The sequence below is a fragment of the Danio rerio genome, chromosome 8, assembly GCF_052040795.2.
Source record: "Danio rerio strain M-AB ecotype USA chromosome 8, GRCz13ab, whole genome shotgun sequence".
NCBI lineage: Eukaryota > Metazoa > Chordata > Actinopteri > Cypriniformes > Danionidae > Danio > Danio rerio.
In genome coordinates this window covers 60,335,001-60,349,969 of record NC_141028.1, presented here as the reverse complement: position 1 = coordinate 60,349,969, position 14,969 = coordinate 60,335,001, and the positions used below count along the sequence as shown (strand labels likewise).

The window sequence follows — 14,969 nt, the reverse complement described above, 5'->3', positions numbered from 1 at the left end:
AATTATAATATTCTGCTGCTTAAATATATATAAATATATTTTAGTCTCTAACTACATAGTTGAGGAAAAATACTTAAGTTGTATTTTGAACTTAAATAAACATTTACGCATTTAATTACCTGCATTTACATAATGAGCTTACATTACGCATGTCCTGTCCATTGTGTACTTTTTCATACTTTATACTGTTTTTTTATTTATTCATTTTGCAGCTCTTTTCACTTCTTCGTGGTGTGGTGTCATGCGCAGGTAAATATTTACTACATTTTCACCATCATATTCATTTAGTACCTACAAATCTTTGCCCTGTCATAAATTGCATGCTTAGATTATTGAATGTTATAAAGTGAATAAAAATGTTGTCAATAAGACAGTTAGTTTAGTACCTGTCAAATGAACTATATGAGTTTCTAATAAACATTGTTTTCTATGAGAAACTGGTTTAAAATGATATACAGTCATTATGCGGGTCATTGAGGTTTTCTGAGGCCCTCTAGTGGCTCCCGGCAAGCCTCAAGTGGCCGCAAAAAATAAATAAATAAATACACACACACACACACACACACACACACACACACACACACACACACACACACACATATATATATATATATATATATATATATATCAGAATTATTAGCCCCGTTTTTCCCCCCCGATTTCTGTTTAACAGAGAGCAGATTTCAACACATTTATAAACATAATAGTTTTAATAATTCATTTCTAACAACTTAATTTATCTTTGCCATGATGACAGTAAATAATGTTTCACTATTTTCAAGACACTTCGATACAGCTTAAAGTGACATTTAAAGGCTTAACTAGGGTAATAGGCAGGTTAGGGTAACTAGGTAAGTTATTGTATAACAATGGTTTGTTCTGTAGATTATCGAAAAAAATTGCTTATGGAGCTAATAATTTTGACCTTAAAATGTTTTTTGAAAAATTAAGAACTGCTATTAATCTAGCCAAAATAAAACAAATAAGACTTTCTCCAGAAGAAAAAATATTATCAGACAAACTGTGAAAATTTCCTTGCTCTGTTACACATCATTTGGGAAATATTTAAAAAATAAAAAAATAAATCACAGAGGGGCTAAGGATTCTGACCTCAGTATATTCCAGTAATTATTAAATTATATGATCAATTAGTCTTGACAGCATATGTTTTAGGCTTTTAACTTATTAAACTAAGTTAATCATGTAAGAACTTAATTTATAAGTCAGTTTAACATAATATAAGTTCAATTGACTCAAAGTTAATTTTATTCAGCTTAAAATGTAAGGCAACCAGGATTTTTACAGTGTATATTAAAGTACAGTTAAGATAATCCTGCAGTTGCTATTGAACACAACAATTACAGTAATGTAAATGAATGAATGCTGCAGTTTTCTACCACTATTATGCACTCTAAAAACATTGGGTTGTTGTAACCCAGCATGGGGTCAAAACTGAACAAATCCAATCTTTGGGTTTAAAAAAAGTGCAATTTAAATTTAATTAATACAAATTAATTGTTAAAAATTCTTGCTGTCTTAATTTTTAAGCTAATTCAAACTTACTTTGATAGTCGTGTCAACTTACATCAAACAAACTGACGGGCAAATATTAAGGTAAACTTTGTATAACTTAAAAAATTCATTTGAAACCGGATTGACTTAGTTAAAAATACATACAAATATTTGTTGTCTTGATTTTGTCATTTTTCCATTGTGTGTTTGTCCGTATTTGACCTAAAGTTGGGTTACAACAACAACCCAGCATTTTTAGAGTGTATAATAGTTGTAGGGTGACACGGTGGCTCAGTGGTTAGCCTCAAAGCAAGAAGGTCGCTGGTTCAAGCCCTGTAGTCGGCGTTTCTGTGTGGAGTTTGCATGTTCTCCCCATGTTGGCGTGGGTTTTCTCCGGATCCCCCACAGTCCAAACACATGCACTATAGGTGAATTGAGTAAGCTAAATTGGCCGTGTATGAGTTAGTGTATGGGTGTTTCCCAGTACTGAGTTGCATCTGGAAAGGCATCCGCTGTGTAAAACACATTCTAGATAAGTTGGCGGTTCGTTGCCGAGTGGTGACCCCAGATTAATAAAATGGCTAAGCCAAAGGAAAATGGATGATTATAAAATATGGTTGTCATAACTAAACTTTGTGTCAAATATGGACAGCTTATACAAATACAACTTAATTGTGAACAGTATTATAACCCAATGTGTGGGCTGGAGTGTATAGGCCATACAACACTATAGTAGATATTTACATTGAATTACAATTTTTTTATGTGGGAGAAATACAGTTGAAGTCAGAATTATTAGCCCTTCTGTTAAATTTTATTTTTTATATGCTTATTTTGTCCCTAATTTCTGTTTAACGGAGAGATTTTTCAACATATTTGTAATCATAATAGTTTTAATAACTCATTTCTAATAGCTGATTTATTTTCTCTTTGCCATGATGACAGACAGCACATAATATTTGACAAGATATTCTTCAAGATATTCAGCTTTAAGTGACATGTGATTCATGTTTTTATTTTTTTTTGTTTATTTCTGCTTTTGAATTTGCATTATGGGATCTTGATCTTTCTTCCAACAACTTTTAACCTTAAAAAGTGACTTTTTGTGTAATAGTTTGCAGTGCTTTATTGTCTGGGTTGGTGCTGTTTATACTCTACAATAACCTTGTAATAAAGCACAGCACATTTTCTCTTATTTTGCACACTCCTCTTTATAATATTTTAGTCACACTTTCCAATAAGGTTGTATTAGTTAATACATTTACTAACATGAACAAACAATGAACAATGCATTTATTGCAGTATTTGTTCATGTTAGTTAAGTTGTTCATTGTTAGTTCATGTTAACTCGCAATGCATTAACTAATGCTACACTGTAAAAATTATACGATCAATTAGTCCTGACAGCTTATGTTTTTAGGCCATTATAACTTATTAAACTAAGTTAATCACGTTCTTACCTAATTTTATAAGTTACACAAGCTGTTCTAGGTCAGTTTAACATAATAAAAGTTCAATGTACTCATACAGTTAATTTGATTCGGCTTAAAAATTTGAGGCAACCAGGATTTTTTTGCGGTGTAACAATCATGAATGTTGCTGTTAATAATGCATTAGTAAATGTTGAACGATCATAAATAAATGCTGTATAAGTATTGCTCATTATTAGTTCATATAAGTAGATGAATTGAAACCTTATTTTTAAAGTGTGACCATTATTTCTTATTTCAAACTACTAAATTGTCAATAAAAGTCACTTTGTTAAACTGCAGAGTTGAATTTTCAACATTAAAAGTGGACAGAGCAGAGATCAACATCCCATAATGCAGTTCACAACTGTAAATAAACCCAAAACACTGTGACTGTTCATTGATTTTTTACTGTGTAAGCAGGTGATTACAAGTCATAGCAGCCTATTAAAATAGGTGAACCTTTTCACAGTTATTCTATCAAATTATGAGGTTCAAATACTGCATTTTAGTGACATTTTAAGCAATAATTTTTGTTGGATTAGCTTGTTGATGTTTATCATTTCCACACTTTTTGACGTAACTAAAATATTTGCTATATTTTTGTGCTTACTATTCTATTATATGTTTACAAAAAAAAATGTGTTTACAAATGTGCATTGCGTTATCACAGTTTTATAAATAATGTAATGAGATTACAATTTTAACCTAAACTTTTTGAACAAAGAAATATTACAAAATACTTAATTTAAAATGCTAATTAATTATCATCCATAATTAAAAAAATAAACTATTAAGAATGTGTTCAAACTTGTTTTAACTGAAAACTGTAGCCCATATCCAAATAACTAACGAGCCAGCTCATTTCCTCAGTCAGATTTTGTCCATTTTAATAATAATTAATTATTTAAGTTGTCTTAAAGCCTTCACCTGTCTGTTATTTTCACAATGTTTAATGGCATGCTGTCAAAAATAGGACAAATGAGCTCACTATTTGATATAGTGGCCAAATTGTAGACTTTGTCAGTTGGAGTGGGTCTTTTGAACTATCCGAACACCCCTTGTTACTTGCCTGCAACAGTGGTTTCTTCTGACGATGCAAAAAATGCTTAAGGGGCTAATAATATTGACCTTAAAATGTTTTTTTTTAAATTAAAAACTGCTTTTATTCTAGGCGAGATAAAACAAATAATAAGAAAAAACATTATAGGAATTACTGTGAAAATTTCCCCGCTCTGTTAAACATCATTTGGGAAATATTTAAAAAAGAACAATGCATATGCAGCAGGAGGGCGAATAATTTAGACTTCAACTGTGTATGTGATCTTATTTTCCCTTTGCACCGAAAAAGGGGGAGAAGAATCACCCTTCTCCTAATTTTAAGCAGTATGTGAGGGAACAGGGCTCCCTGACGGACCAGCTGAGCCGGCGGCAGGTTCGAGTCTACCAGTTGTACAGCAGAACCAGCGGGAAACACGTGCAGATCCGCGGACACCGGGTCAGCGCCACCGCGGACGACGGAAACTCTTACGGTGAGCCGCGTTTTCTCTGCCCGCTGATCGAGTCATTCGGGCCGGGTTTCGGTGCGGGTGATGGCGCTGAATCGGCGGATGATTGATTGCGTCATTGACGGGTGCTTCAATAGGATTAATCGTTTGTCTTTTGTGTTGATTAGGATGTTAATTAGCTTTAAACAGCAAAGGGAAATGAGACTGAATGGAGGATTGGCTGATTATGGGCTTCCAGAAACCCAGATAACACAATGTTAAATAGGTGAACTTTAACTGTTTAACACGAGCTGTTGAGCTTTTAGCTTTACAAAAGGTCAAGTAAAATTATTTTTAAAATAAATATAAAGCTTCTTGTATTTCTGTCATCTTTCCTTATTTCTTTGCTCTTTTATTCTTACATTCTTTCTTAATTTTATTTCTTCGCTTTTTATTTTTTTTCCTTTTCTTTCTTTTAAAATCTTATTTTTTCTCTTTTTTGCTTAATTCTTTTCTTCTTTCCTCATTCGTTCCTTTTTCCTTCCTTCTTTCCGTTCTTTCTTGCTTACTTTCTTAATTTTTTATTTTTCCTCGTGCTTTATTTTTCTTCATTTTTTGATCATTCCTTTTTCCCCTTTTTCTTTCTGCATTCTTTTCCTTCATTCATCCTTTGCTTTTTCTTTATTTTTCTTTACTTTCTTTCTTTTTTTGTTTCTCTTTCTTGCTTTATTTTTCTTTCTTTGTTTTTTATCTTTCTATCTTTTTTCTAAATGTTACTCTTGCTTCATTCATTTCTTCTTTTTCTCTTTTTCATTTCATCATTCTTTTCCTTTTCCTTCCTTTCTTCATTTTTTGCTGTCTTTATTATTTATTTACTCTTTCTTTCCTTCAATAATTTCTTTCCTCTTTCCTACTTTCTTTGCTCTTTTATTCTTTAATTTTTTCTTAATTTTCTTTCCTTTTCGTTCTTACTCAACTTTCTTTCTTTCTTTCTTTCTTTCTTTCTTTCTTTCTTTCTTTCTTTCTTTCTTTCTTTCTTTCTTTCTTTCTTTCTTTCACCTTTCATCATTTTTTACATTATTTCTTGTTTTCTCTCTTTGCTCTTTCTATCCATCTTTCTCTCTTTTTAATTTCTTTTTCTTTAACTTTTTCCTCTTTCTTGCTTCAGTCTTTCCTGTTCCTTCATTCCTTCCTTTTCTTCCTTTCTTTTTTATCTTTACTTCTTTTGTTTTTATTTTTTCCTCCCTCATTCTTACTTCTTTCTTTTTTTTCTTTCCTTTTCCTGCATTTTCTGTCTTTTTCTTTAATTCTTTGCTCTTTCTTTCTTTTTCATCATTTATCATTCTTTTTGCTGTCTTCTTTCTTTCTTTTTTCATTTTTTAACCTTTCTTTCTTTCTTTCTTTCTTTCTTTCTGTATTTGCTCATTATTTGTATTATTATTATTTATATCTTTGTATTCAGTGTTGAAAGATATATTGGTATCACTTTATTTTGATGGTCCCTTTAACACATTTTGTTGAATTTAAGTTACCCTGCATCTACATGCCAACTAATTCTCATTCCATTATAAGTAGACTGTTAGATGGGGTTACGGTTAATTGACAAGTTTCTTATAGTCAGTTAAATGTCTGTTAAAGGAGCAGCATCAGCAGATATTAAGCAGTCTACTAATACCTAAGTGAGAAGGTGTGTAGTTGCAATGCAACTTTTAGTCAACAAAATGTGCAATAGGGGCCATCAAAATAAAGTGTTTCTGACATATTAGCTTCATATAAGGCCATTAACACAAGCAGAAGAGCACCAGCAAGTTTTTAAATGAGACGTTGAGGTAATCTTTGCCTCTTTTCATCATCTTGTCAGCAGTTCTGACAAATGTTTAAAGTCTCTGAAACCGTCGCTCTGCTTTTTACAGCCAGACTGTACGTGGAGACGGACACCTTTGGCAGTCGTGTTCGCATTAAAGGAGCCGAGAGCGGCAGATACCTGTGCATGAACCGCAGAGGCAAACTGGTGGGCAAGGTGCGTTATTTTTCACTGGTCACAAATGTCTTTTATCAGTGTTGGGCATCAGATTTTTCAGTACAGTAGATTGTACACTTTTCACGTTCAGTTTAGATCTTGGAAAATATTGCATGATTGTCCTAAGCTGAAGATATTTATAATAACACACACTGAATAAAAACATTCAGTTTTTTAAAGGTAAACGGTGCAAAACAATTGTAATGGGCTAGACAAACAAAATAAATGTAGTAATGTTTAACTTAATTTGTTTGTTTAAATTCAGCCTACATATTAGTTTGCAGCCACTTACCTTGAAAAAATGGTCAATTTAATTAATCATTTTTTCAGTGTATAATGTCGTTCGTTATTAGATAACACAGTTTAGGACAGTATTATCAGCCCTCCTGTGAATTGCACTAAACCTGTATTCAAGTAAAAGCACACATTTTTAAACGTACACAGTATAAGAAATCTGTAAATGAGCAGCTTTCTGTCTTTTGTAATTCATGTTTTTGTTTTTCCCAGTTTATTTTATGATTTTGAATTGCATTATGGGATGTGCATTTTTCTTCCAACAACATTTAACTCTTAAAAAAAGTTGTGAAAAGTGCCTTTTATTGACTTGTGTAATAGTGTGCAGTGCTATATCGTCTGTGTTGGTGTTGTATATTACGCTACACACACCTTGTAATAAACTGCAGCTCATTTTGTGGTTTTACACACTTATTTCTCTGGATATTATTTCTTACACATTATATTATTTCTACTAAAAGTCACTTTGTTAAACTGTAGAGTTGAATTTTCATCATCAAAAGTGGACAGAGCAGAGATCAACATCCCATAATGCAATTCACAACCGCAAATAAACAGAAAACACATGCGAATCAGGAATGATAAAAACTGAATTAACAGATATTTTTACAGTGTAGCCCGAACGTTGGCAGAAAAGAGCATTCAGAGAGTGAAAGGCATGAAGGGAGTTTGGCTGAATCTGTAGAGGAAACGGTTTTCACACCCGTTCAGATGTCAAGCCTACTTTTCCTTCACGGATGTGGAAAAAATGTCTTCATCTCGGTGTGTTTGCTGGGAGCAGAAGATGAGTGTGTCTCTGTGCTGACAGACGCTGCTGAACAATAACACACACACACACACACACACATGCGTTCACTTATATACACTTTCAGTTCTTGCTGGAAATCTGTGATTATTCAACTAATATCTGGAAAAACAATGTTGTGAAGATAATGAAAGCGGTTTAATTCTCCATCATGTCAGCGGAGATGTTATGATCACGACAAGTTCATTCATTCATTTTCTTTTTGGCTTAGTGCCTTTATTCATCAGGGGTCACCACGGCGGAATGAACCGCCAACTATTCCAGCACATGTTTTACACAGGGGATGCCCTTCCAGCTGCAACCCATCACTGGGAAACACACTCATTCACACACTAATCCATACACTATGGCCAATTCAGTTCATCAGTTCCCCTACAGCGCATGTGTTTGGACTTGGGGAAACCGGAGCACCCGGAGGAAACCAACACGGACACAGGGAGAACATGCAAACACCACACAGAAATGCCAACTGACCCAACCGAAGCTGGAACCGGCAACCTTTTTGCTATGAGGTGACAGCGCTACCCACTGCGCCACCCCATAGGAAAAGTTAAAAGATAAAACAAACGAATTAATTAATTACAAACACTTGTGTTGGTCTAAACGTTTATGAGTTACGTTAATAAATTTACTTGATTTTTTTGATTCATAATTTGAATCTCTACATATCATGTCACAAAACACTTTTTAGCATTATATTGCACATCATAACACTCTGCATAATCTGCACAAATATTGTATAGGGTTCCCATGCTTTCATGAACAGTCAAGAACTTTAAAGCATGCTGTATGTGAGTGTTTGACTCTTCCATAGCAGAAAAGCAGCATCATATGTGAGCAGATATTCAGAAACATGCTCAGTGGACATTCATAACTTCTGAAATACACTGCTGAAGTCAGATACTCCAGCCTGATCTCACGAGAAAACTTAAGTATTTTACGTTTTGCCAGTTTAGTGGCTAATTCGTACGAGTTCAGTCGTACGAAATGGTACGATTTTAAAAAGGAGGCGTGGCACCTGACCCCACCCCTAACCCCATCCGTCATTGGGGGATAAGCAAATCGTACTAAATTGTACGAATTAGATTGTACGAATTCATACGAATTAGCCACTAAATGAAAAAGTTACGAATTGCCGTGAGATTGTGTTGGATATTCTGCTTTGAACATGTGAGTGCTGGAACGGCTTTTTGTTTTGGTCTCTTTAACCCGCCCAATGCCAGTTTAGCCAATCATATTTCAGCATTCCGGGTTGCCTTGGTGGAAAACAGCACGTTTCATTCAGTCAGTCAGTCAGGAAGGCTCTCAAAGCTTGCGCTCGTGACCGAAATGCGACCTCTGCTGGACAGTAGCAGACTCCGAAATGAGACGCAGATTTAGAGTTCCACGTGAGGTTATTAATTAGCAAATAATAAACATTAGGTGAGCAGGTCACATTGTAACCCTGTGTCCTAACATCACGCTACATGACGAGGTACACAGTGATGAGCAGTTTAGCTGTTTGCACCGGACGAAACACGACAAAAATGTAAATACAGACATTCAGAAGCACTGAATACTGCACTCACTCATGAAAACAGGAAGGTTTATAATCTAATGAATACATATTAAAGCTCTTTAACATGATTGAATGTGGATGCTGAATCACTGATATGTGTTTAGTTCTGAAGTTCAGTTTCAGATGGTTTATATTATTCTCCAGATCTGAGCTGAACTATCTGCTGCTGCTTTCAGTAGTCTGGCAATAAATGTGATGTAAAAGGGCATTCAGACTCACATTATTAGCATTTAACACTGAATAAAGCACATGAGGTGCACCTGAGCTCATCTCTGTTGTTTACCTGTGAGTTTTAGAAGCCGTTTCGAATGCTTCAATTTCAGCTGTTGGTTAGGACAAAAACTCCTTTTAGAATATTCCTTCTATCAGGTGCCGTTGCTTTTATTTAGAACATGGTTTAAATCACTCACTCCTGTCCTCAATCTGGCAACCTGCGCTTGTGTTTGTTTAGACCAGGGGTGTCAAACTCAATTCCTGGAGGGCCGAAGCCCTGCACAGTTTAGTTCCAACCCTGCTCCAACACACTTACCTGTAGGTTTCAAACAAGCCTGAAGGTCTCAATTAGTTTGACCAGGTGTGTTTAATTAGGGTTGGAACTAAACTGTGCAGAGCTGCGGCCCTTTTGGAACTGAGTTTGACACCTGTGGTTTAGATCCAGGAGTGCATTACCTAGTTCAACCACTGGCTGTCAAACTTACACACTGCAGCTTTAAAGCACCATTCATTTTAAATCAAGCACGTTTGCAATTCATATCTCACCATATGTAGCACCATGAAAGTCCCTACTGTACTTAACAATTCACTTTCACTTACACAATATTTAAAAATTGATCATTTTAAATAGTCATGTTTAATCAAACTTGTTGAATTCAATACTGGTAATATTCAAAAGCAGAAAATTCTGATCAAATGTGCATTATTTGTCAGCGTTACTGTACAAGATTAATATTTAATTAATTATTAATTATATTTTTAAATTGTATTTATTAATATTTATTTATATTTAACATTTTTATTTAAAAAATGTCTCAGTTCTTTCGTTGTGTTTTGACAAATGAGTACAATTCTCGCATACAATTCAACCATAAACCAATTTTTACACATTTAATTCAAGCACTTTCAAGAATCTACATGTGAAATCAGAATTATTTGCCTTCCTGTATATTTATTTGCCAATTTCTGTTTAATTTGATTTCTAAACATAATAGTTTTAATAACTCATCTCTAATAACTGAATTATTTTCTCTTTGTCATGATGACAGCACATAATATTAGACTAGACATTCTTCAAGACACTAGTATTCAGCTTAAAGTGACATTTAAAGGCTTCACTAGGGTAATTAGGGTAAAGTTAGGGTAATTAGGCAAGTCATTGTATAACAGTGGTTTGTTCTGGAGACAATCCAACACTAATATTGCTGAAGGGGGCTAATAATATTGACCTTAAAATGGCTTTAAAACAATTAAGAACTGCTTTTATTCTAGCCGAAATAAAACAAATAAGACTTTCTCCAGAAGAATAAATATTAGAGGAAATACTGTGAAAATTTCACATCATCTTACATCTTGTAAAAGGGTTGAAATAGATGTGAGCTGTGTGAATAACTCTGCTTTCTGTCTCTCAGCCCAACGGCCGCGGACGGGACTGCATCTTTACGGAAATCGTGTTGGAGAACAACTACACGGCTTTAGAGAACGCCAGACATGAGGGCTGGTTCGTGGCTTTCACCAGGAAGGGTCGACCCATCCGAGCCTCCAAAACCCGACAGAACCAGCGCGAAGTTCACTTCATCAAACGCCTCCACAAAGGACCGCAACCGTTCCCGAACGCAGAGCAGCCAAAACACTTCGAGTTCATCAGCTTCCCTTCGACACGACGTGCCAAACGCAACAGAAAACACCAGACCGCTTCATAACCCGCTGATCAAACGACAGAGACAGCTTTATTTTTATATGCTTTCGTACTTAATGGACTTGAAAAACACTGAACGGACGCTCGATGCTCAGGGGCGACTTGTAAATATAGATAGAGAATGTATATATTTAATTAAGGTGGTGTTTGTGTCTGTGTGTTGCGTGAGCATTTTGTACAGACTCTACAGACAAATGTGCTCAATATTAAACACGATAAAGGAGAAATTTCCCTCTGAGGGGAAAATAAAATACTAATGCTAAACGAAATACAATCAGCCTATACACTACCAGACAAAAGTCTTGTCGCCTATCCAAGTTTCAGGAACTCCCAGAGTTCATCAAAAGTCTTTGTGTTCATCTTCAACGCCTCCTCCTCCTCCATCTTACCCCAGACATGCTCCATAATGTTAATATCTGGTGACTGGGCTGGCCAATCCTGCAGCACCTTGACCTTCAGGAGCTTTGATGTGGAGGCTGAAGTATGAGGAGCGCTATCCTGCTGGAGAATTGTCCCTCTCCTGTGGTTTGTAATGTAATGGGCAGCACAGATGTCTTGATACCTCAGGCTGTTGATGTTGCAGATCTCTCGCACACCCCCATACTGAATGATCCCCAAACCATGATTTCTCCTTCACCAAACTTGACTGATTTCTGTGAGACTCTTGGTCCATGCTGGTTCCAGTAGGTCATCTGCAATGATTGTGATGCAGATCAGCAGATGATTCAGCAGAAAAATCCACCTTCTGACTCTTTTCCAAATGATCAACTAGAAGTCGAGTTATTATTGTTGCTCTTACAACTGAGATCCACGGCAAGACTTTTGTCAGACAGTGTATAGCACTAAAAATATAATATGCTTAAGGTAAACTACCTTAGTTCATTAATATTACACCACATGCTAACACACGACACTAAATAATGCAATAAACATTATTTATCAACATTATTTTTATATGCTTTCGTACTTAATGAACTTAAAAAAAACACTGAACGGACGCTCGATGCTCAGGGGCGACTTGTAAATATGGTAAGATAGTAGAAGAGAATGTATATATTTAATTAAGGTGGTGTTTGTATCTGTGTGTTGTGTGAGCATTTTGTACAGACTCTAAAGACAAATGTGCTCAATATTCAATACTCCTCTGATGGGGAAAATAAATGCAACATGAAATACAATCAGCCTCAGTTTCAAGACGAGATGTTTGATAATGAAAAAGGGAAAAAATTAATGAGAGTCAACTGTTTGGTAACCGCATACAGTACAACATACTCCATACAATTTACGGTAAAAAAAAACAATTCCAGCATATGTTTTACACAGCGGATGCCCTTCCAGCCGCAACCCAGTACTGGGAAACATCCATACACACTCATTCACACACACAGTTCATCAATTTCCCTATAGCCCATGTGTTTGGACTCTGGGGGAATCCGGTGCACCTGGAGGAAACCCACGCCAAAACGGGGAGAACATGCAAACTCCACACAGAAATGCTAACAAGCCCAGCCGGAACTCAAACCAGCAACCTTCTTGCTGTGAGGTCATATATATATATATATTAGGGTGCCACGGTGGCTCATATATATATATATAATACAACAGTTCTGTCTTGTTCTTGAATCTGATTGGCTGATAGCCATGAGATATTTTGCCAGTAGCAGCACACAAAGGCCTCTTCACCTTGTGTATTACTCCGCCCACAGTAAGCAACAAGCAGAAGACGCTCTACAGTTTGACAAACATTCCTGCTGTTGACCAACATAATGTACTTTTGAGGCTATTTTTAGTGGAGAATGTAGTTGTTTAAATTGCAGTTTATCTATAAGGATAGTGCCTATTTTAAAATATTTATTATTTCTGAGATTCATTGATTCATTTATGAGAAGAGACCTGTGTGCGCTGTTGGCAAAATACCGCACGGCTATCAGCCAATCAGGTTCAAGAACCAGACAGAACTGTTGTGTAAATAAACAGCTAGTAATTAATAATTAATGGCTCGGATGCATTTCAAAAGTTATTTTTTATAATAGCTTTACAGATGTCAGACATGATATTTATCTTAATGTATAAGATCATTAACAGGTGTAATGCAGACATGTAAATAATATCTCTTCAATAACATCATAAAAACAATACTCATACTATGTACAAAATTCTGATATTTTTGAATGCAATAAAACTCACTATTGTCAGAAATGCACTTTTACACTAAAAAAGAGGGAGGTTTTACATGCAAACAACATGAAGAAACAACAAAAATTGTGTGTTTTTTGTTAAATGTACCCCATGGGTCTTCTGTAAATATCTATGTATATTCTAAAAAAATTCACAATAAAATAAATCTATTGATCAGATGCTAAAAAGGTTAATTTTAAAAGGACAGTCCGCCCAAAAATGAACATTTCCCCACCATTTACTCACGTGGTTCTACATTTTTATAGATTGGTTTATTCTGATGAACAAAACAAGATATTCAGAAAAAAAAAACTCAAGTTGAAAGAGAATGAACAAATGATGACAGAACTTTCATTATTGGCTGAACTGTCCTTTTAAATTCTCATTGAACTCCTCAATAGCCGTTCCTGAACACTAGAGGACGCCAATGCTGTTTATATATGAGGCAAACCTGGGCGAGGCCCTCTGTTCCTCACAGCTGACGATGAAATGAAAAAATGAAAAAGCAGAACATTAATATATTACCTGTACAGCGAAATGGGTTTAAATCAATACTTAGTACATCTGCAGTATTGGCGGAGCACTAAAACACAGGCGCCCACATCAAAAAATACAATATTAATTCACAGCAAATCCCTGTAGTGTTTTTGAACCATAATATAGGCCTAGAAAATCAGACCATCCAGTACTTTGCAGGAACATTTTTTAGATATAATCTATATTTGCAGCTTAAATTACTAATTTTGAGACAGCTTTACTCAAAACCAAAGGCATTATTAAAAATGTGCTTAATGTTTGTGTTGTGAAATTATATATAAGTCTTTGATTAAAAAATGTATTGATTTCACAAATCATACAAACGCTTCTAAAAGATGGTCTTGGATGGTGAAACAGATATAAAAACCACGACACGGAGAGACCATTTCATAAAAATAAATAAATAACAACAATATTAGTGCACTATATAGCTTAAATAAACTTTATCAAGCAAAAACAACATTACGCACGCATATTAAAACTGCTGTTCTGTGTCAATTAAATCAGTTGACCGTTGAAATTCACATTTTTAACCCAACTGGTTAAATTATTAAATAAATAACCTAATAAATGTTAAAAATAACCCAACAAAGCACCAAATATTTAACTCATCTGGTTGAGTTATTAATAAAAAAACCTAATAAAGGTTTAAAATAACCCATCAAAGCACCAAATATGTTTAACTTGGGTTAAATAAATAACTCAATGTTTTTTAGAGTGTATTAATCTCTCAAAATCCTGGAGGGACTGGTAAAGTTTATTGTACTGTAGCCTTACAGTATTTACAACACTTAGATAATGATTATAATATTTATTCATTCATTTTCATCGGCTTAGTCTCTATTTCAAATGTCACCACAGCGGAATGAACCGCCAACTATTCCAGCATATGTTTTACGCAGCGGATACCCTTCCAGCCTCAACCCAGTACTGGAAAAAAACAATAATTATAATAATATAAATAATACGATCGCCTCACAGTAAGAAGGTTGCTGGTTCGAGCCTCGGCTGGGTCAGTTCTGTGTGGAGTTTGCATGTTCTCCTTGTGTTGGTGTGGGTTTCCTTTGGGTGCAAGTCTAAAGACATGTGGTACAGGTGAATTGGGAAGGCTAAATTGTCCATAGTGTATGTGTGTGAATGAGAGTGTATGGGTGTTTCCAAGTGATGGGTTGCAGCTGGAAGGGCATCCGCTATGTA

The 14,969-nt window shown here is 35.1% G+C and overlaps 1 protein-coding gene across 7 annotated transcripts in view; it reads left to right on the top strand.

Annotated features, from left to right (window-relative positions):
- The window catches only part of fgf17 (fibroblast growth factor 17), a 29,344-nt gene extending 17,109 nt beyond the window's left edge, over positions 1-12,235 (top strand). For 3 of the 7 annotated variants that reach the window (XM_087263088.1, XM_087263089.1, XM_087263091.1), the window contains 4 exons: positions 213-249; positions 4,333-4,513; positions 6,382-6,488; positions 10,771-12,235. In XM_087263088.1, coding sequence (XP_087119214.1) covers positions 213-249; positions 4,333-4,513; positions 6,382-6,488; positions 10,771-11,061 — 616 coding nt within the window. In that variant the 3' untranslated portion in view covers positions 11,062-12,235. 7 annotated transcript variants of the gene reach the window in all.
- The last annotated feature ends 2,734 nt before the right edge of the window (positions 12,236-14,969 follow it).